The sequence below is a fragment of the Neopelma chrysocephalum genome, unplaced genomic scaffold (assembly GCF_003984885.1).
Source record: "Neopelma chrysocephalum unplaced genomic scaffold, ASM398488v2 Primary Assembly neopelma1_96821, whole genome shotgun sequence".
Classification (NCBI taxonomy): Eukaryota; Metazoa; Chordata; class Aves; order Passeriformes; family Pipridae; genus Neopelma; species Neopelma chrysocephalum.
In genome coordinates, this window is record NW_020925465.1 from 819,567 (window position 1) to 842,311 (window position 22,745).

The 22,745-nt window shown below is 37.4% G+C and overlaps 1 protein-coding gene across 2 annotated transcripts in view; it reads right to left on the bottom strand.

Annotated features, from left to right (window-relative positions):
* Positions 1–22,745, bottom strand: part of LNPEP (leucyl and cystinyl aminopeptidase) — a 53,375-nt gene that overhangs the window by 28,760 nt on the left and 1,870 nt on the right. Inside the window, exons 2-3 of one of the 2 annotated variants that reach the window (XM_027709665.1) lie at positions 3,698–3,804; positions 456–1,296 (exon numbers count right to left, since the gene is read on the bottom strand). In XM_027709665.1, coding sequence (XP_027565466.1) covers positions 456–1,273 — 818 coding nt within the window. In that variant the 5' untranslated portion in view covers positions 1,274–1,296; positions 3,698–3,804. The remainder of the gene's footprint in view (positions 1–455; positions 1,297–3,697; positions 3,805–22,745) is intronic. The other variant, XM_027709664.1, reaches the window with a different exon arrangement.

The following is a 22,745-nucleotide window of genomic DNA, read 5'->3' on the forward strand; positions in this document are numbered from 1 at the left end:
GTGGCTTGGCAACATCATCTGCCAGTTCCCCTAGGACTGTGTAATGCATCTCACTGAGGCCCGTGGACTTGTGAGTGTTCTGGTTCCTCCAACAGTCTTGAATGTGATCTCCTCCTGTAATGATGGGACTTTGTTCCCCTAGTCCCTATCTTGAGACTCAAGGAGTTGCGAGATGTGGGAAGAATTTCCAAAGAGAAAAACTAAAAATTAAACAAACCAAAAGCCACACTAAAACTACCTACAACCCCTATACTGCACTACGTTTCACTGTAGGAGAGGCTGCCCTGACTTAATGAACTCACCCATGAAAGACATTTTTCAGGCAGATTATAAAAGATTAATTTTTCTCAATAGGAATAAGTTGTAGAAAACATCCGACAAAAAACCCAACCCTTTTTGTTACCAAAGCACAGTCTAGAAGGGACAGAAGAGAGAAGCTGCATTTGTGGGCATACCTTTGCTTAGAATTCTCATCCTTGTAAGAAATTTTGTAAAAGCCATAATAGGTGTCCGATAAATTAGATGAATATTCTATGTTGATAGTATAATTCTGTCCTACAAGGAGAGCCTCTGGAGCCATGACTGCAATCTGATCATGCAATGGATATTCCAGGAATTCAACTGGCTTTGCTTGATGCCCTTGTGCTGATGTAATGGTTGCCTCGGTGATATTAAGTCCTGAGCTGTGAAGTACAATCTTCTGAGTTACCCGGAGGATGCTGACCACTATTCTTACAGAGCCTGTAAATTTCAAAGTAGTTAGGTTTGGCTGCAAGACAAGATCATAATGCAGTGGTACAACATCAGTAGGAAGTCTAATTTTTGCCCATGGAAATACTTTTCCATTGGTTGCCAAAGGGTATATTAGTTCCATTGTGTGATTTTTTTTATGGCAGCCTTCTTTGGTAAAGGTACATTTGGGAAGAAGATAAATCACTATTACTAACGAAACTGCAATCACAAAAACAACTGTGCAAACCACCATGGTCCTCACAGAGGGCACTGAGCATGATCCGTTTGGATTTTGTCTATATGCAGACATGTTATTCTGCAGATCTGAGCTTCTGTTCATGAAGGACATCCCCAGTAATTTTGCTGATGACTCATAATCCTCTTCATCATCGTCCATTTCATGCTCTCCAAGGCCACGCACCAAGAGACGGGAGCTCCTCGGTTCATATTCCACTTCATCAGGCTCCAGGGGATGTAAACAAGGCTCTTTTGCCAAGTCAACCACATCGGGCTCCTCTTCAAACATACTGTTTTCAATCATATTCCTGGGTAACTGAATTCGATCTGAAAAAGAAATAACCATATATATTACATCACAAACAAAAGGCTTGAGCATAACACCTCAAAGATACTTCACTGAATTACAGAATGGGAAACAATTTTACAGCACACACCACAAAGATCTCTTCAATTTTCTCTCCTAGGTTTGTTTCCAGGAAATATTTCTGTGCCTTTCTGCCTACTGTAATTTTGCTTTCAGTATCTTCAAAAGGATGCTTCCCTTGTGCATGATCGCAAATGTCTTGCACCATAACTGGAGATCAGCTAAACCACTGCACAGTTCACTGATGTTACTGTCTTGGCTGCATTTCCTCTGCCCCAGTAACCCATATTTGTATTTGACTCAATTATCTGAGCTAGATTATTTTTTATGTTGCAGGGTAAAGCACAGCAGCCAATATAGTCCTAGAGGTGCTTCCAAATATACTAGTTACTAAGTTCTTTAGCAGAGGAGAAAATCTGCCCGTGTGTTGGCAGCCACACAAATAAAATATCCATTTGACATTTTTAAACTTCATTTTTCACACACGTCCCCACAGCTATAAAAATGTATTTCTCACATAAAAATAGCAGTATAAAAATTATAGTTCAAATTGATCTTCATATAAGATCTAGCTTGTACAGTGCTTTAAACTATCCATGCAACTAAGAAGGCAAATCAGTGCCAATCAAACTGCTGGCCTCCATAAAATTTGTCGTTAATAGATAATGTTTCACTGAACGTGAGGAATTGAAATTCATACCAAATTTTAAAAGCATCAGATACTCTCATATTCTGCATGCAGTTATATTTTAATGAAAATTCTGATCATACCTGTTTATGTAAAAGTTTATCTTTCACCTGGAAAGTGGAAAGTGGAAAGTGGAAAAAAATAAAAACACTGTTGGAGAGAATTTTGTATGAGGAATTGGACATGGACATCCAAAAGTAGCTAACTTAGCAGCAAGGAACTTTGTTTTCATATTGTATTTAATCCAAATCACCATAAACAACACAGAAAAGATGCTGATTGGCTTTTCTTATGACACCACGGAGTTGACTAGAAAGCAAAACAATTCAAGTGGAAAAGCTATCTATATGGTGATTTCTCTCCCAAAAGCTCAAGAAATCACACTATCAACTTTTCAGGGCCTTGAAATTACAGTTAATTTGAATTGTTCTTCTGTCACAGTTTTATCTAAGGGACTAGACAAAACTTCTGTTCAACTGCAAGGCTTCAGAAATTAAACTAATCTTTCAGACATGTAGGTCTACTGCCAAGTGAACAACTATCCCATCGCACCTCTATCTTCCATATTCTGTGTTTTCAGAATGACAAAGCTAAATTTTTCTTTGGATCTAAACATAGTGAAAAGTGGGTTGACTTTTATTAATTTCTAATAAGAATGTATATTTTGCCAATCTATATATATTTTAGAATATGAGTGTTCCTATGATACATTATTTATTTTATTTTGTATTTTATTAGAGTCAGATTTCTATATGGCTGAAATTCTCAAAGGTGAAAATAAAGCATTTTAAAGAAAAGATGGCAAGAACACTTTCAAACCATATGTACTAGAGTCCTCAACATTTACTCTAACATGTATCAAGACTTCCTGTTTCAGGCCACAAACTCAGAAGACTATAGTGTCAGTAGCTGTAACACTGAAAAGGCCTTAAAATAAGAAAAAAAGAAAATAAAAAATCTTAACCCACAAAATTCCGTAAGAGAAGGGTGCACTAGCCAATCTGAACAAGAGACATGGAGATGCATGAAACAAGGGAGTTGCTGGAATTTGGATCTACCTTCTTACCCTTTGTCCCACTGGAAACGTGCTGCTCTAACTAGGAATAGCACTGTAGGGTCACAAGATACCTGAAGTTGGAAGTGACTTCAGAAGGCTATCTGTTCCAAGCTTTAGCAAAAGTGCTTCTGAAATTTCCTGTCCCTGTGGCATCTCCCACTACAGTGCTCATGTGCCAGCCCTCAGGCTGCAGCTGCAGTTCAGTGGCCCAGCACTATGGCTCCAGCTCTACACTGGAGCACGTGCACTCCTATGTCAGATTGGAGGCCACAGAATATAGAGGATAAAAAGCTAAGTTAAGTTGCAAATGAAAACACACAGAAAAACTAGGGGAGAAAAAGGTGGAAAGACAGAAGTACTATGAGACAGAAGCTCTTTTACAATTCCTGTACCCAGTCCATCAGGAATTCATTATACTACTTCTAGCAGAGGTATTTGATTATTCCCCTCAGCTGGTTGATTTTGAAACCTGCTGGCTAGCTTCAATCAAATTTGAAAACAGAGTCAAGACCAAATTTCCAGTCCCAATGCCACCCCACCCCAAAACAACCAGCTGCTGGTCGACAACACCCAAATCCATATCTGTGATGTAGAAAAGGCAGGTATTAAAACTCACATCTTAACCACTCCAAAAGGTAGCAGTCAATCAGTACACAGCTCCAAACCCAGCCATGGCATGTGCTGCTGCATGGCCAGCAAAAGAGGTAGAAGACAGGGGAGGCACTGCAGAGGGAAGGAGGAGAAAGATAAAGCGCATAAATCTAGCAGGAAGTAGGTTTCATCAGCTCTGCTGCTCATAGAACAGTTTGCTTTTTGAAGAGCTTATTCTCTAATAAGTTTCTTCTAAAGACAACTACCTTAATATTTGCAAAGTTGCATGCAGGCACTAACAACTCTTTTAGTTAAAAAGAATTATACACAGAAAATATCAAAGTGAAACTAAGATAAAAAAGTTAAACCAGAAGTTAGTTTCAAAACAATTCACAGGTTTAATACCTAAGAGACATTAATTTCTAGGAAACAACAGTTTTAGCCAATTTCTATGGAAGTATTCGCAAAAATTGGAAGTAACCAAAATCTGTAAGATCAAAACCTTATTGCAGATGAAGAGCATCACCAGACTACTACTCTCCACTGAAAAGAACATTGACAAGGTACCAAAAGGTATTTATGCTGACATATGCATTCACAGAAGCACAGAAATATTTTTATAATTTTCTTCATTCATAGAATACATTTTCTGAGGATGAACCATGGCAAATTTGTTTAAAACTTTTACAGTTTGGTAACTGTAAACATCCTGTTTGGTTCATTGGAATTGATAACATGACAGTGTGAGTGAATTGAACTTCTAAGATGTATCAGTTTTAACCCATGGGCTGCCGCAGTAGGAACTAAAAAGCCCACAGGAAAGGAAAAAACTAGTATTTTTAAACTGAAACAAGCCACAAGGAATAAACAGCAGCCTGAGGAGCATGATTGCAAGCATCACATTTCACTGCAAACATTCCCACTGTAAAACACAATAAAAGCACATTAATCTAGATACTCAAGCAGATTAATTCAGATTCCAAATAAAACACAGGAAAAATTTGTACAACTGCAAGATTAGGAAGCGTAACCCATAAAGAAGCTATATGGTTCCAATGAACCACCACTGTCATGCCAGAGGTTGCAGGTGCACTAGAGACATTTGTGGTCACACTAGTCCACAATTACAGAAGTACTGATCCAAGCTGCTAAAATGTACTACAAAAACTATCTGTCATCAGGCATGGCAATTTGAACCTAAATCTTTGGTAAACATAAGCTTAGTGTGAGAGTGAACAAGGAGGTAAGAAAAAAAAAAGTCATGGGGTTGAATCTTGTTGCTCCCTAAATAGCACTAATGAAATTATGCTAAATGTTTAAAGATTAAAGCTTAAGCTTTTAGCTACAGGAGCTAAAAGCTTAAACACACCCAAATAAAAGAGATTTTACACAATTCTTCTAGAAATTTTTAATCCAAAAGTTAGAGAATTTCAACATCTTCCCCAGCACATACCTACTGTCACATCTAGCAGAGAACAATCTGAATAGTCACAGCTTAGAAACAATCCTGAGAAGAGATGTGAGGTTAAACGCTATGTGATAGACAAATCCAGAAAACCAATCCTCCTCATACTGAAAAGCTAAAGGAAGGCAGACATTTTCTCAAAATGGATTGTTCTGAAAAAGTTACTTCAGAGCTGCCTCCCACAGCAAAGATGCCCATTAACCTATCTCAGCATATCTCCTCGTGACAAGTGTGTTCAGGGGATCATAACAAGTTGGGTCTGTTGTTTTCTGTGAAGAGGACAGAATGCTTAGTCATGAACTTCAAATGCAGTTTGCACCAAGCCAACAGCACAACAACCTCTCTGTATGTACTGCATCCTTCAATAACGTGATCCCCGCAGTCATATCTAGTTGGTAAACAGTGGCATGACTCAAGGACACAAAGGCAAGTGATTAATCAACCCAAGCTACACAGCTTGTTCCTACAACACATATGTTTTTCACTCCCACACCCCTTCACAAATTAGTCTTTTAACTTAGAAAGCAACTTTACTACAATACTCAATTTCAGTATGAAACATGGTCACGCAGGAACAATCAGGTGTTGCAGTAAAACAGTCTGGCATTTCCTCCACGTATTTATTTTGTCTGAAGAGCTCTGTTTTCATTAACAAGGAGAATGTAAGCTTTTCCCTGAACTGTAAAAGCCTCAGGCAACACCACCTACTCAATTTTAGTATGTGCAACAACAAAGTATCTTAAGATGTTTTGGCTCGGGAATTCATTACAAAAATACTCTAAAATACAAAAAATTATTATTCCTTTATATTTCAGAGACAGTATCTTCCTCTAATGCTATTGATACCTCTTTTTTATTCTAGAAGTATGTACTTTTCCCTTGCAAAGCTAAATAAGTAAACTCTTGTCTATCAGGATTTGTGTCTGGGCATTATATCTCAGAATGGAAATCTCAACAGTCAAAATTCTTATATGAATCTAAGTGACCCATTCCTCAAGTTCATTCCTTTTTAAAACATATGCAGAAAATTGCATTTGAAAGCATTGGCCTTCCTAATTTAGCAGAAGCAGCTGCTGACAAAACAGCAAATCCTATAGATTTGCTCCTATTAAAGTCTAGTTGCTTTTGCTGAGGCCATCCAACAGGGCAAAAGGTACCTTTGAGGTGGATTTCTTCCCTTTAAAGACACATTTTAATTTCGTGTACTGGTCTAAATGCCGCCTTACACAGAAGAGCCGTGAAATACTTGCAAGATTTTGGCACAGATAGTAAGCTCAGAATATGTGATTCCTAATATATGAATGAGCTTGCTACCAGGATGGTAAAGTGAGTTTGGGGAAACGACGCCACTGGGCACAAATACTGCGCCACATAGTCTAAAGCCAAAAAAGCAAAGACTCCACTGTTTCTTAAGAACTGGAAAATTACTTTTACACTCTTAAGGTTTAGCAAACAGCATAAAACTCTTTGTTTCCAAGACTCCAGGGAATGATTTGAAGCACTTACAAGCACTTGCAAATACATTGTGTATGGCAGGTAAGCACAATTCAAGCAGAGAGCTGTATGCTTTTATGTATGTGTCACCTATAAACATAGTGAGACTGGTTAGAGTACACGGAACTTGATCCTCTCTCTTTTACTGGTCTTTGGGACTAGTAGTAAAGGAAAGGAATGTGATAGTGAAGGCTAAAGCAGGTCACTGATACATAGCCATGGATACAAAACTGTCAAATGCTACTGCTCTTTAAGTTACTTAATCCTTGTCAGCAACTAACATTATGTCGCATGGAAAAGCCCATGAAGGAATTTTGCAGAAATAATGACACATGTGAAGTTGCTGCACTGCCTCATATCAAAAGCACTATATTCAGCATAACCATATTTCTAGAAAAAATAAGAAAAAACAAAGGTTGAAAATTAGATATCAAAATAATGCTTTCATTAAAATTTATATTTTGCTTAATAATAAAAGTTTCTCACTGTATCTGAAAAAAAAAATAAATTGGAAGCACTCCATAAATTAAAAAGAACCTATTGTAGCCAGGACAAAGGTATAAAATTTTTCTGCTATACTTGCATTGTCTTTAAGAGAATCTGTGCAGTTGACATGCAGATATGCCACCAGAAATTTTACAGAAGGTGTACCTGCTACAGAATCTGTTCTTTTAGAGAAAAGATGAACAGATCACTTATTCATCTATATTTATGAGAGAGGAAACCAAAAATACATCTACTTAGGTTTACACAGTGAAATTTCTCACACATACCTCATGTCATCAGTCCTCCCAAGCTAGTGACCAGAACAAGATGAAATATGAGAGCCAATTAAAACCAGATGTACTTGCATTGTACAGTTTGAATGAAAGAAGGAAGAAAACAAGCCACTGGAAAACAGTGTAAGTAATATTCAGCAAGTTTTCAGAAATGTTATGAGTTTGTTAAGATTAAATCAATAGATAAACAAATACTAGTTTCTATATAAATTTAAAATAAGTCAACATTTTAAATGTACAAGCCACTAAAGCTATCACTGGAAAAAAAATATCCCTCATACATGGCAGGAGAGGAAAGCTTGACTTGATGGTAGACACAAAACTGTAACTTTTCACTTTAAAGAGTCATCTAAAATGTATGTAAGGACATTTGAGGCACTAAGGATTTGGAAAGACTATTAAGAGGTTACACTTTTTCTCCTGAACTGTCTGTCCCCAAATCTCTATCTTCGACCTCATATAAAAGGAAGGTAAAGAGAGAGAAATGTTTAATACTCAAAAAATCTCTCTGAACTGTCCTGACTAAAATTTCAGAAGTGTTACTACAGAAAAGAAACATAGCATATGGGGGTTTATCACCTTTTTCTAAGCTTGAATTTGGCAATTGCCAAACGGCTTGAATTTCAATTTGGCATAAATTCCACATTTAATTAATCAAAGCAATAAATCTATTCATTTATGCTGAGTTACTTAGTAAAAATATAATTTAATAGATTGTAAAAATCAGAACTATACACTCTGCTTCTACTCCTACTAATTGGTAGTTTACAAGTTCTGCTTAACATGAAACAGATCCATCTCCACAATTCCAAACTGTCAAATATTAACATTATTATAGAATACAGAAGAGAACATTCACTCTTATTTGTGCACCCCATGCTGGATTTATTGCTTAAGACTTGCTCCAAATCTTGACCTTATTCTCAGCCAAAACTATTGTCATGGTTATTGTTTCTGCCTTGGCTGAGAGGAAAGAAGAGAGACAGGCAGCCCAAAAGGCAGTGCCAAAACACAGATTCATTGTCACAGCTGCTGAAACTGGCACACAGAGTAATTTTGAAGACAATTTTGATTCTAAATACTACACTAGAAATCCAAATGGTTCCTTACTAGAGGCTGCAACTGAAGTCATAGTTCCAAACAACACCAGTTAGAATTTTTATTAATGCAAATCAGTATTTTTTTAAATTAAAAAATAGTTTAAGTCAATGGAAATAAGAATGCCCAGTAGTATAGGTAAGTACAACTTGCTATGCAATATTTTTTCCCAACAGACAAGTAACAAAAAAGCCTTGACTTGCAAAGAAGAGGCTTAATTGACAACTAAAGATCTAAACTAGTAGCCTTTGAAAATGCACACCTAAAACATTAATTGTTAACATTTTCTTATATATAAACTTAATATTTTTCTAAACCTAAAGATAAAATAAGGCTGCAAAGTTTAGTTGATGCCAGTTATGAACTGCATAATCTCACAAGATAGGACGGAGTTGCAAAAATGCAGCAGAGAGGGAAGCAACTCAACTGCCACTACATCCCGCCCTACTTAACCACTTCAGCAAGTGAAATAAGACAAAAAAAGATAAAAAACCAGAAGTGACAACTTAGAAATTTTACATTATTTTATATCAATAGCTTAGTGGAAGATAAATAAATAAGTATTTTAAGAATAAAATCCTCAAAAGATATGAATACTGAGGCAATAGGTTTTTTTGATTTTCATGGTCCCACTTCCCTTTTTATTCAGGCATAATTTAAATCCATATCTATCTATTATGTCTTATTTATATGCTGTATCATGAGATCCTTGGCACAGGATTTGAACACAGAGATGACTATCTCTCTACTAGGTGACATCTGATTTTTTCCCCACAAAATTCTCAACAAATACAAATAATTAACACTGACTGATCCCTGGCTGTATATGCCAGTAACTGCTCAGTCTACAAGTGCTTAAGAGTAACAGAGCGCCTGCTATCAAAAGCCTTCTTTAAGCTCTTTATGAATGTCTGGATGCAGACTCAGAGCTGCTTTCTGTGTTACTGCAATTTCAAAAGTTGCTGATCAAATCAGAAATAACCTCGGTTCTGTAATGAGGCTTATGATAGATTGCTTGCTTAGGCAAATCATTTTCACTTCATGATCTGAACAAAATTATACAAGAGACATTTGAATCAATTGGCTAAAAGTAACTACACCAGTAGTTAACCTTTAAATTTTAATTACCTGTTGATGCAGCATCAGCAGCTGTGAAAGGAAAGCCAAGCTTTCTGAGCACTGAATATAAATATGAATTCTACATTTAAAGTTAGCTAGAGCAAACAGATAAACAGACCTACTCATATGCAGAAGTACTGCCATCTTAATGGTCTGTTTATGGCCAGTCCAAAAGAATGGGATGGAGCCTCTCAGTCCACCTGAACTCCACCTGAGTACACAGAAGCTTCATTACCTTCTGACACTTGAAAGGAGACCACCTCCAAAGTTACTTGTGAAGCAGAATTCCTTTCCAACTGCTGAATCAGAGAATTAAACACCAGAAATACAGTACTGACTGGAGCTATGCAGTCCAGTTCTTACTGTCACAGACAACCAAAAGAATTGATGGCCAATCTAGACACTTCACGTGCAACTCTATTCTCAAAAAAATGAAATTTGAAACCAAGTCCCACAACCCCTTTACCTTATCTTAGCAATATCTTCTATTCATTTAACTGATTACTCAAGGAAACAGTCTTCAGTATCCAACAAAAAAAGGTGCAGTGGAAATTAAATATCCCATAACGTCAGTAATGCAAAATACACTCTTCTGTAGTTTATTTGCTAGCAATATTCCATGCTCAGCATGCAATTATTCCCAGAACTGCAGGTTCTACCTAGCAGCCATTCTTTAAGGATTACATTTGCCATTTTTATCAACTATTGACTGCTGTGGTCTAGTGCCTTAACTTTCCTGATGAATCGTGTACACTATGGTGGTCAAAATCAATACATGATGATTCTACAGATTGCTTTACTTAAAAAAAAAAAAAAAAAAAAGATAGAAATTGGGCCAAGAAAAAAGGCAGACATTTTACACATTTAGCAGAAAATGGTACTAAGAACAGTCAATCGGACCTGTGCTTATAAACAGTTAAGAGAAGTGCTGTATGGATGAGTCCATCTGAGAGCTATTTATTTTTGAAAGAAATTCATTGCTTGCTTGCTTGCTCGCTAATAAGCTCTTCTGGATAGAAGATAGTAGTGAGCAAGCAGCATTCATAAATCTGTGCCCAAGAGTATAAAACTTCAGAAAAAAATTCTGACAGGTTTAAAAGAAGTTATTTCACCTGGTTTACGAAACTCTCTGATCTATTTGGGAATGAGATCATTCCTCTAAATATTCTTCCTCTTATTATAACTGCACTTAAAAATGCATATTACTCCAAAGCAATCCTTGGCCTAAAGGTTTAATATGGCCTGTAGGTTGAGCTGTAGATCCCTTCAGTGACAGCTGTTGAGTCAGAAGTAGCGCTTAAAGGTTTGAGCAAAAGGCTCAAACTGAACAAAAAAGGCTTCTAGTGGTTAAACAGGCCATGAAGTTGTAAAGTAAGTACTACAAATTTATCTTTACAGAGGTGTCCACAGTCTGATTTATGAAACTGCTGGTGCAGACAACAGAAAAATAAAATAAAAAGGCTGTGATTAACAACAGCTTGTTTATGTTACCAGGTCTCTTAAAGACCTCTCTCCTCTTTTGTAAAACAGAGGCTTAAAAAAGAGATAAGGGTGTTACTTGATAGTTCAGCAATGATCTCTTCTGAGATGAATTATTTTGAATCTCAGCGGCCCAAGTGAAAACAGCATCTCATTTGCACATTCCTCTATGCAGATATTTTGACTGCCCTCAAAATTTCTTCCAAAACAGTAATTTTTTTGTCTTGTGTTTGTTGATCCTTCTTCCCCATCCCATAGAGCCATTTTTCACCTTCACAATAAGTGAATTCCAATAAAGGCAAACCAACAAAAATGCTCAGAAAACTATTTGTTACTGATTTTTCCATTTCTCAGTTTTTGTTGCTGTTCAATTTAAAACTTGCATGAAAATACTCAGGGCTTGTTCATAAAGATTTCTGTATTTATCAGTTCAAATACATCACATATGGGTATAGAGTGGGTTATTTAAAAGAAACAAGCAAACAGAAGTCTGAAATTTGTTTGTTGCTGAAAAACAAAAGCCACAATTCAGAGGCTTGACAGCCAACTTTGTCATTACATGCCCATACCTACCTCTCAGAGAGTCTGAGTTAGTGTGTAGGCTTAGGTCAAAACATCTAAACAAGTGTAACTTACATACTGAGTTACAGTCACGAAAATTTTTCTGGAAAAAAAATTGATGATCAGTGAGCAATTCCTCTCAACAGGAATAAAAACAAAGAGTATCTTTTGTTCAAATTATGACCTCATCAACTCACAGAGCCACTACTGTATGCTCATGATGAAGGAACTCAAAGCAGTATACAGATTTAATGTTTTCTTTCCAGAAATTAAATTCTTACTTGGTTAAATCTGTTTTGGGATATTTCTTTTTCATCTGCTCTATCAACCGATAAATTAGTCTAAATTTAAGTTGAAATAACAGTAACAAATTTAGAGCCAAAATACTGAGTTATTTATTTGTATAACAGTTCATGTACAAACAAGATAAAGAATTCCCATTTTTATATCAAATTTCATTTCCCCTTCATTCTGGAGGGGAAAAAAAAGAAAACAACATCAAAACACAAACACAAACCCCAACTAAGAAAGGAAGAAATTGTGCAATTTACTTTGTTTCTCTACAACGACCTGAAAGGAGGTTGTAGTAAGGTGGGGTTGGTCTCTTCTCCCAAGTAATAAGTGACAGTATAAGAGGAAACGGCCTCAAGTTGCATCAAGGTTGATCTACATTGGATATTAGAAAAAAATTTCTTCACCAAAAGGGTTATCAAGCATTGGAACAGCTGCCCAGGAAGTGGTGGAGTCATCATCATCCCTAGAGGTATTTAAAGGACATGTGGATGTGGCACTTAGGGACACATTTTAGTGGTGGATTTGGCCGTGTTCAGTTAATGGTTATACTCGATGATCTTAAAAGTTTTTTCCAAACTAAACAATTCTATAAATTAACTGCTTACTGTGGGGATTTTTAATATTAGGTACAAATTTTATAACTCTGACCTAATCAAGTACATTGCTCAATTTGTAGACTTTCTCAATTTATTTTCTCATGGCATACTGTATTCCCTGCTGTTAAAACTGGTAGAGCACCACACAGTGAACATCATTGTGAGTAATCCCTCTTCTAACTCACCGCTTTCTCTAATGGAAAGATATATCATCTTCTCACTACATCCCACCATTCCTTTCCAGACACCTGTGTTCGAAATAATGCAGACACTGTTCTGTTTTCCATTCTCCTCTTTGTTCCTTTCAGAATAACAGCCCTTGGACATCCTGCTGCTGTTAACCAGAAGATAAAATGATTAAAAATGTAGGCAAGCTCTTCCGATTTCTCTTCTGAGCACAGTATCCACCGATATACTGTAGGACTGTACTCCTACTTCCAAGAGCAGCTAACACAGGAATCAGTGTAGTTTCTTATTTTGGAGCCTGGAATGGTCACAAATTCTTAACTAGTTCTTTCCTTACTTTGGCTTCCAAGCAAACATATAGGAGTCACTTAACTTCTATTTCCTCCCCTCTCTAACTGCCAGCTCTCTCCTCCCTGTCACTCCCCTCCCCTCCCCTCCCCTCCATGTCTAGTCTTGTCATAGCTTGAAAATAAATGCCTTGAAATTTTTGATGAAGCAATAAAAAAAACTTTAAAGTGGAAAAAAGTACTTCACTAACAAATATTGATTCAAAAAATAGTTTTGCTGTTCTTCTAAAATACCACCCAATAGAAGTTATATCAGTTTTCTTAAATTTTGACCACAGACAACTGATTTACAGCATAGTCAGTAAATATTCCCTGTTGCTGTTTTCATGCTCTCTGGGACACAGAAATTCACCTGCAGAAAGAGCAGAAAGTAGAGGTACAGGCTCTTGATAATCACATGCAAAGCCCCGGAGTATATTGGGAAAACTATCCAAAATCCTAACTAAAACCTCATGCTTTCATGGGTCAGGCAAGCAGTAATATTTTTGGTTCTGTCTTCCCTCCCCCAGAGGAAAGGAAGTGTAAGGGTGAACCTCAAGCAAGAAGTTATATTTATTCAGAGTCTGCACGAAAGCAAATTACTCATCTGAAGTGATTTCTTACCCTGCCACTTAAAGAAAAACTCTGTGCAGTTAAGCTGCTTGCATGGATCCTACAGAAGACAAGCATAACTCCTTAAATTCAAGACATACTCAAATCTCTGAGTGCACACATTTCTGGGGAAAAAAAAGAAACTGAAAATTTATTTATGAAATCTAATTTTTGAAAGATACTGTACTCTGCTAGTGGAACAGTATGTAAGTAAAACATAAGTAAAGACTAAAATAAGTAAAAACCTTTATATTTTCAAAACTCTTGCTGGACAATTGCATGTTGTTGAAGATGTAATTTTGGCAACTGTATCAACACTTCAGTATTGTGCTACACTATTTCTTCTTGTGGATAAGTGTCAAGAGGCACATTATCCATTAAAAATTACACATTTCAAGAAAGCAGTAATTTTTTAAAAGGCTGGCTTTTAATTTTAAAATCACAGAATCACAGAATATGCTGAGTTGGAAGGCACCCATGAGAATCAAGTCCAACTCTTAGCCCTGCACGAGACCATTCCCAAGAGTCACACCATGTGCCTGAGAACATTATCCAAACACTTCCTGAACTCTGTCAGGCTTGGTGCTGTGACCACTTCCCTGAGGAGCCTGTTCAGTACCCAACCACCCTCTAGGGGAAGAACCTTTTTTTAATATCCAACCTAAACCTCCCCTGACTCAGCTTCATGCCATCCCCTCAGGTCCTGCCACTGGTCACCACAGAGAAGAGATCGGTGCCTGTCCCTCCTCTTCCCCTCACAAGGAAGTTGTAACTGCAATGAGCTCTCCCCTCAGTCTCCTCTTCTCCAGCTGAACACACCAAGTGCCCTCAGCCGCTCCTCACACGGCTTCCCCTCAAGGCCCTTCACCATCTTCACTGCCCTCCTTTGGACACTCTCTACTGGCTTAATATCTTTCTTATATTGCAGTGCCCCAAACTGCACACAATATTCAGGGTGAGGTTGCCTCAGGTGAGAGCAGAGCTGAACAATCCCCTCCCTCGACTGGCTGGTGATGCTTTGCCTGATGCCCCCCAGGACAGGGTTGTCCCTCCTGGCTGCCAGGGCACTGCTGACTCAGATTCAACTTGCCGTCGACCAGGACCCCCAGAGCCCTTTTCATGGCACTGCTTTCCAGCATCTCATTCCCCAGTCTGTTCTAGGAATCTTCTGGCCCAGACTGTACCAGCTGTGTGATGCTCCCAGTTAATTTCTGGCAAGCTGAAGTCCCCCATAAGGACAAGGGCAGTTGACTTGGAACTGTCCCTTAGTTCCTCAAAGAATTCGCTGGCATCATCATCCTGGCTGGGAGGTCTATGGCAGACTCCCACAGTGACATTTGCATCATTTGTTTGCCCCTTGATTCTTACCCAGAGGCTCTCAACTGTGCCTTTGCCAACTGTGAGCTCCACACATCCTAACCCTTCTATTACACACAGTGCCACCCTTCTGCCTCTTCTGCCCTGCCTGTCCCCCCTGAAGAGCCTGGAACCATCCAACAGTGTACTCTAGTCACAGGACTCATCCCACCAGGTTTCATTTATCTCAATTATGCCAAATCTTTGGGACTGGGACGAAGCTTCGAGCTCCACTTGTTTGTTCCTCATACTGCGGACATTGGTGTAGAAACATTTCAGGTGTGGTACATTGTAGCCAACACCTCATGAACTAGATTGAGGGATCCCATTAGTGCTCCTTTCTTCGAGTTTTGGCACACCATCCCATCGCTCATCAGTGTTGAGCCTGGTTTCCTTTCAGCACGCACTAAAAAAAGGTACTTATTTGTTTGTGATTATTATTCCTTGTCATATCAGTTTAGTTCTTTCTTCTATAATGTGAATTACTTCCTGCACTGCTATACTTTGGGCTTTCTCCAACTCATTCACTCCTGTGTTTGGAGGCAATGGAGAAAAGCTTATCTTGTCTTTTCCAACAAGCTTGTTCAGCAAACAAACCCTATATCTACAAACATATTGGTTATGGTAAGATTCTGACTAAAGGTTTCCTTCTTCTCTACTGTGTCTCCCTAACAGTTCCATGCATTTTAAATTCCTTCAGAGCAGGAAAATAATCTAATTCTATATACAAAAATTATTTGCTATTACTAAAACAGGAAGAGTGCACAATGTCATTCATGTAATTTCAAATCAGCATCTCTCTACATTAAGAAAACACACACTTATAACCTTTACTCCGATAACAAACAAGGACACAACTAGCCCGTGGAATTTCATGGAAATCAGTAAGTCCTACTGGAAAGCACTGTGCTCTTGTTTCACCATGGTTTCACCTATGACCTTGAGCTGGGGCTTGGCTTTGCTTGTGTGTATGCAGCTTTTGCTTTCCCTATTAAACTGTCTTTATCTCAGCCCACAAGTTTTCCAGCTTTTACCTTTCTGATTTCCTCCCTCATCCTGCTGGATCGGGGTAAGCAAGTGGCTGCATGGAGCTTAGCTCCCTGTCAGGTTTTACCCACAAGAAGAAAGTTTAGGCAGAATTTTTACTTACTTGTATAGTCAGTGCATTAGGGCAATATATAGCCACTTACAGGAAAGCACAAATATATGAATTTAGAAATAAAACTTTCATGCTTGTACTTATTTTAAATGTGTTAAATCTCACTTTGAGAACCCTCACAGAAGAAAAACATTTCTTAAAAAAAGCTAAGTTAGGCTTCTAGAAGACAGATGTCAACACTTTCTCTCTAAAATTATTGAATTCAGAGGAAAAAAGGATATAATCTAATAGAAAAAAAATAACCAAGAAATATTAGGTAATATAAGTATTGCTATTAAAATCTAAATCATCCATGTGACTTGCCTGCTTTTTAGATAAAGAACAGAAGCAATAGACAGCCTAACATCATGTCCTTAATTCCCATGATGCTGCAAGATTACATATGCACATTTTTAATAGATCAAACCCAGACATGTATGCTTATATACTTTTCTACACTGAAAGCAATCATTTAAAAAGAAACAGAAACATGAAAGCCACTTATGCTTCCTGCGGATAATGAGCCTAAACCAACATTTTCTAGTCCTTCTAATATTACTTAGGTACCAAAAAAAAAAAAGGCTCACATTGACTCCAATAAAACAAAATAGGGTCTTGTTGCTTTTTGTAGTCAACATCTATATGCAAACACATATGATGACTCTGTACAATTTTACTACAAGCTCTTATCAAAAGGCAGGCAGTACATGAAGTCTGCTCCAGACTAGAAGTACATCCCAGTGACAAACGCCATTTTGTAAGGGTTTGATTTCAAGAGACAAATAAAGCTAAGACAAATTGTAATCTAACTGGTAGAAGTTTACAAGAATCTGTATAATAATAATAATAATGGCCAGTCTTCGCGAACGAAGATTTTGGGAAAGGTCTTTTACCTTTCCAGCCTGCGCAATGGATTTTTTAGGTGAGACACAGCCTGTGCTGAACTGAACCCACCCTTTAATCCTAAGGTTCATCTGCCGGGGCCAAGCAAGCTTGGACAATGGCAGTGAGGTCCTCAGGACGCAGGTTTGTTTAGAGTGACCTTCTCATAGATGGATGGCCTCACAGGGCTAACGGGCTCCATCTGCCCGGGGGACTGGGATCCGAACCTGGGTCGCAGCGGTGAGTCTCCTGCATGCTAACCACTAGGCCACCAGGGGTCCCACAAGAATCTGTATAGTTAAGCACATATCACGGTTTCCACAATTAAGTCACATGGTATGGACAAAAAGCATACTACATAGATGCTGGTTTGGAAAAAAAAAAGGCCCTTTTTCACAAAAAAAAGCTAACTTGAAAATTAACAGGTTCTCCTGTACTGTTTCCACTCCAAAATAAGGAAGGGAATTTGCATTCCAAGCCTTACAAGGTCACTCGCTCCTTCAACCTATACTGGGAAGTCTAGTTTTGCTGTTTGTTTGTGTGGGTTTTTTAAATGAATATCAGATCAAATACTGCAAGACAAGTTTCTGCACATACATTGGAGCAAAATTCTGCCAATTAACTGTAATAAACTGTAATAAAACCAATATGTGATTATGTATTTTAAGACCCTCCTCCACCTGAAGCTGCCACAAGAAACATAAGCTAAGAGTGTAATCTCAACTAAGTCATTGTTTATTGGTCTTGGGTGTTTCTAAAAGGTTTTCTGAAAGTCTCTTCCTGATTTTTAAGTGAAGTCCAATTGCATTTTTTGGCAGGATCTCAGGCTGAAGAAGGTCAGTGGAGATAAGTGGAGAATTTAAGGCTAACCAATCCAAGCTTAGTCTGGGTTTTCATATCCAACAGAGATATACCATGTCCCTTCACACCTTATCATCCATATATTTCCAAATTTCAATCTTGTGCCAGTCACATTTTCAAAGAGAAAAGGCAGGGGAAGTGGAGGGATGGGAAGAGGAGGTTGTTTTAAATGACACTTTACTCTTTCAGCACTACTGAGAAAGAAAACCTTCCACAAGTCCCAACAACATGAAGCCAATGTTCAATCCTCAGCCATTGGTTGAACAAAATACAGGCTAGGAGAGAAGCCTTTGACATTTAATTATAGAACATGGGTTTTTAATTTCCTGTTTTCAGTCTTACCAAGGGTATGTTTTGCAATTAAAATCTTATAAAATGTTTAACCACAGGGGTCTAATGAAAAGGCCTTGAGCCATGGAGACATGCAGGAAATCGTCTCTTGAATTTCTTGAACTACTCAACTCCCATATTCAGAAGTGCTGACTATCCTCTTCAAAACATCTGTCCATCAGCTTCATAGCCGATAAATACCAGGGTTCATCACAGCTGAAAATACAAAACATTTCTCTGCTGGTGTCAGTCATTCTAATGAAAAATTTTTTGAGAGCTTTGTGAAACATCTAACAGATTGTCAGATACGAAACCTGACAGACTGTGTACAACTTGATGCTTGCTTGGTCTTTTTTTTCTTTTTAAGCAATAAATTCATAGAATCATACCTTCTTGTCCTAAACAGTCTCTGCTCCATAACTGGTATTTCATCTCACAGAAGCAACAATGTCTAAAGGCTATTGCCTGTGACTTGCAACGCTGTAAATTTTATACCCTCTTAACAGAGTAACAAGACATCTACCTAAATTTTTGTCAGTCTCATGATATAATGAGACAAAGGATATGGACAGAGATAGAAGTGGCAACATGTCTGCATGGTAGCTCCAGAAATACTGAGATCTAAATTACTTCAAAGCCCTAACCAGGTATTATATATTAGCTTGGAAATTATCTTCATTACAACCACCACCATGGGGGATTGATGTGTTAACAATTCATTGTTACTGCAGAAAAAATTATCAGCTTTTATACAAAAAGAAAGCCTTAAATAAAAAGCAGTATTAGGCCCTAAAGCAGTAGGTGAATCAGGCACATTCCTAGTTTTGAACAAAACTGGTTATCCATAAAAGCCAGTAGCACTGATGGAAGAATTGTTACACGTGAGCTCCAGTGTTTACAGAATCTATTCCTTCAATGTCAGAGTGTCTACAACCGAATAAAAGTTCTCTGCACTCAGCTATACTTAATAAAGTGCAGTGAAACAGACGACTCCAAACATCTCTGTGGGAGTTCTGAAGGGGGGGGGGAAATAATCCCCAAATCAAAATCCACCTTATTTCCATATGAACAAACAAATGACCGAAAGTGTCACATATTTCAGCGGAATCAGGATTCCACTTTTTCACTCTTCACTAGATGTAGTAAAGAGGACCACTGGTGCAGTAGACTACTACACATCGTGAACAATCCAACAGAAGAACTGGGCTCTGAGGTCTTCTCTGAACATCTACTGCAAGACAACACTTATGATGCAGTAAAGCATCAGCTGTGCCCTAGGGACACAAACTGGGCAGAACCCAAAACACCGTATTACCCTGAAATTCCTGTCTCTTTGATCAACTGGATGAGACTTCCACAGATGTTCCCTCTCCTCCTTCCTCCAAATTTTCTTCAAGAGTATCCATCTGCCCTCCTCCTTTCTTTCTGGCAAGAAGGCACACAATCTTTTTGTGATTACTAGAATTTTAGGTTAGTATACTTTTACTATTTAAAGCAGTATCATGAATAGTCAAAACATAACTATTAGAAGGTACATATGTACTCCTTAAAACATTTACAGGCAACTAAAACCCAGATCACACAAAATCTTGGTGTATTTTAAAAGTTAATTTGATGTCATTTTAAGTTAGTGTTGGACAGAAGTCTAAGCACCACAGAAAAAGGAATAATATTGCTTTCATTCATAAGGACATTTTAATGTTTTTGCTCTTCTACACAATCTTTACTTTTGTATTTAATGAAAAAAATATTGTTCCATGGCTATGGAAATTCACTGAACTCTTTTCACTCAAATCACTGAATAAAGGAGGAAAAGAAAAACTTGTATTCTCTGAATTCATCACTACTGAAATCAGAGGATGCATTAACAAAGATAAATTCCACTTCTTATTCTTATGTAATTACTACATCAATGTCTATCAAATATGCAAGTAGAATATTAATTCCTTAGTAGAAAAATACTAACAATCAATCCATGGTGAACACCTATACTCTGATCTTCAGATACAGCTTTAAGTTACTGAATTCCCTTCTGAGCTAGACAGGGAATTCACAGAAATGCAGTAAAAGCAAATACATATCCAACACATTGAGAAAACAGGTTTCTGTTTAGCTTAGCTGGCACAGGAACACAAGTGCAGATACTATAACACGACTTTGTGGAAAATACTATCCAGCAACATGCACTTGAACAATATAAAACTCAAATTTAGGATCAGAGGAAATCAGCATTTTTTTCTGTCAGTAATATTTGACGGGATACGCAAAATATGGGTGAGGGAAAAAAAGACATTGAGAGAAGACCTCTTAGATTTTTTTTATCTACCATCTTACCAAAAAAAGAATACTCAGTCTGTTGTTTAGGACTGAATAAAACCCAGCAATCCTTCTGCTCCATGACACAAGAGTATACAGTATTGTCTGTTGTACCCAATAGACTTAGGCTATGCACGTAGAACATGCTCCTGCACTCTCCAATACATTCACATACTGAACAAAACTAACACAAAGGAAGAAAACATTTTGGAATTGACAGAACTGGCTAACTTGATTTATTTCCACTTTCAAAAAAAAAAGAACAAAAAAACAACCAAACAAAAACTCCTTTTCATGAGAGTCTTTTTTTTTATTTTGTTCATCAGTTTAGTCATGTAATTAATATCAAAGATTCCATTTGCTGTGTATAAAAAGGATAAAAATAAATCAGGGATGTCAGTGAATGTGAATGTTATTTGTATTTCAGCAAATCATCACAAGTTATCCCTTCTGCAGTTGCGTGTTCATGCATACCACCTATCTTAAGTGAGAAACATGTAATAGCTCACTTCTACCTTTTACTTTCATCTCAAATGGATAAGTTCCATGATTAATGCATTAAAAAGGAAATGATGAAATGATCTTTCAGAAACACATGCAATCTAAAAAAAGGCAAAAGACTTGCAAAATAATTTGTAATAATGTCCAAAATAGAGACGTCTCAAAAGACACGACATACTCCCTTTATTTCATCTTTTTGTTTGCTTTGGTTTTTTTGCTTGTTTCTTTTTATTATAGTGAAATTGTTGAAGTAAAAAATGACTAGTCAAAAGTAATACTGATCATTAATTTGCAGTTTCCAATTCAGAGGAATTTGAGATCATACAACTTAGGGGAAAAAACAATGTGCAACAATAAGGAAGACTTACATGCACCTTTAATTAAACTTTGATTATTCATGTTTTGGAAAAGATCCCAAACTAAAGATAGTCATGCAAAATAGAGGAATTCCTCTCAAAAAAAAAAAAAGTCTTACTAATACCATTTCTAAAACATTTACTAATTTATAGCATTCATAACATTTCAGGGGAATTTCAAACTGGATATTAGGAGAAGGTTCTTCATTGAGAGGGTGATTGGTCACTAGAACAATAATTGGTTACAGCACCAAAGCTGACAGAGATCAAAGGAAGTCTAGATGACATTCTTAGTCATATGGTTTAGTTTTAGGTAGTCCTGTGAGGAGTAGGGAGTCAAACTCTATGATCCTTTTAGGTCCCTTCCAACTCAGGATATTCTACAATTAACTCAGCTCTTCCAGGCCCTAAAAATAAATCTTCAATTGACTGTTATTCCAGAGCTACAGACCTCACATATTATCTTCAACTAAATTCCAAGGCAGTAGGGAAGGCATAGCAGAGATCTCTCCAAAGAAGACCAAAATCCCAGTACAGGGGTGAAATCAAAAGAGAAATCTTAAGTATTTTTAATTAGGTTATCTGAAGACTTTCACTGCAAAAACTATTAAAACAATATAGGTTTCAGCACACCCACTAGCATTTCAAGGAAAGGACAAGGGTTTCTTTGACTTTCAAAATGCATTATGGGTGTGGTCTTTCTTTTATTTAAGGAAAAGAAAAAAAACCTCACCAAATACTGAAGCAGAAAACCAGTGATCTTCCATACCCACTGTAGAGCATCTGTTGCCTTAAAAAGACTATTTAAAGATACATATCCACTTGATACAGCTCTACATCCATAAAGTAAAACAAGAAATTATCTTAGTGCCAGTTTTACAAATGGGCATCACAGTTCTGAATTCAACTGAAACACTTCTGGAAAATCTTAAGATCCAGTCTGTTCCCTCTGTTTTACAAGGGCAAAAGCCCCAGAGAAGTAAAGAGACCTACAGACATAATATTGTAAGGTATCGTAAGATAGACATCTTTTCCTCTGAATTTACACGGTACTTTTCACGAGAAATCAACATACAGACTCACAAACAGAACTCATTACTACTGTATAAGACAAAACAAACACCCGTTCAGTTTATTTGGAAGACTTGATCTCCACAAGAGCTTCCAGACCACCAGCCATGAAAACAAAAACTCAAAAAGCCAACAATGTAAGCAACCTCTTCACTTCAGATTTTAGCAGCTGCTACTGAGCACCAAACATGTCTCAAGGTCATCAAAAATAAGGAACAACATCTCTGCTCTAATGTTTGAACATTCTCTGTAG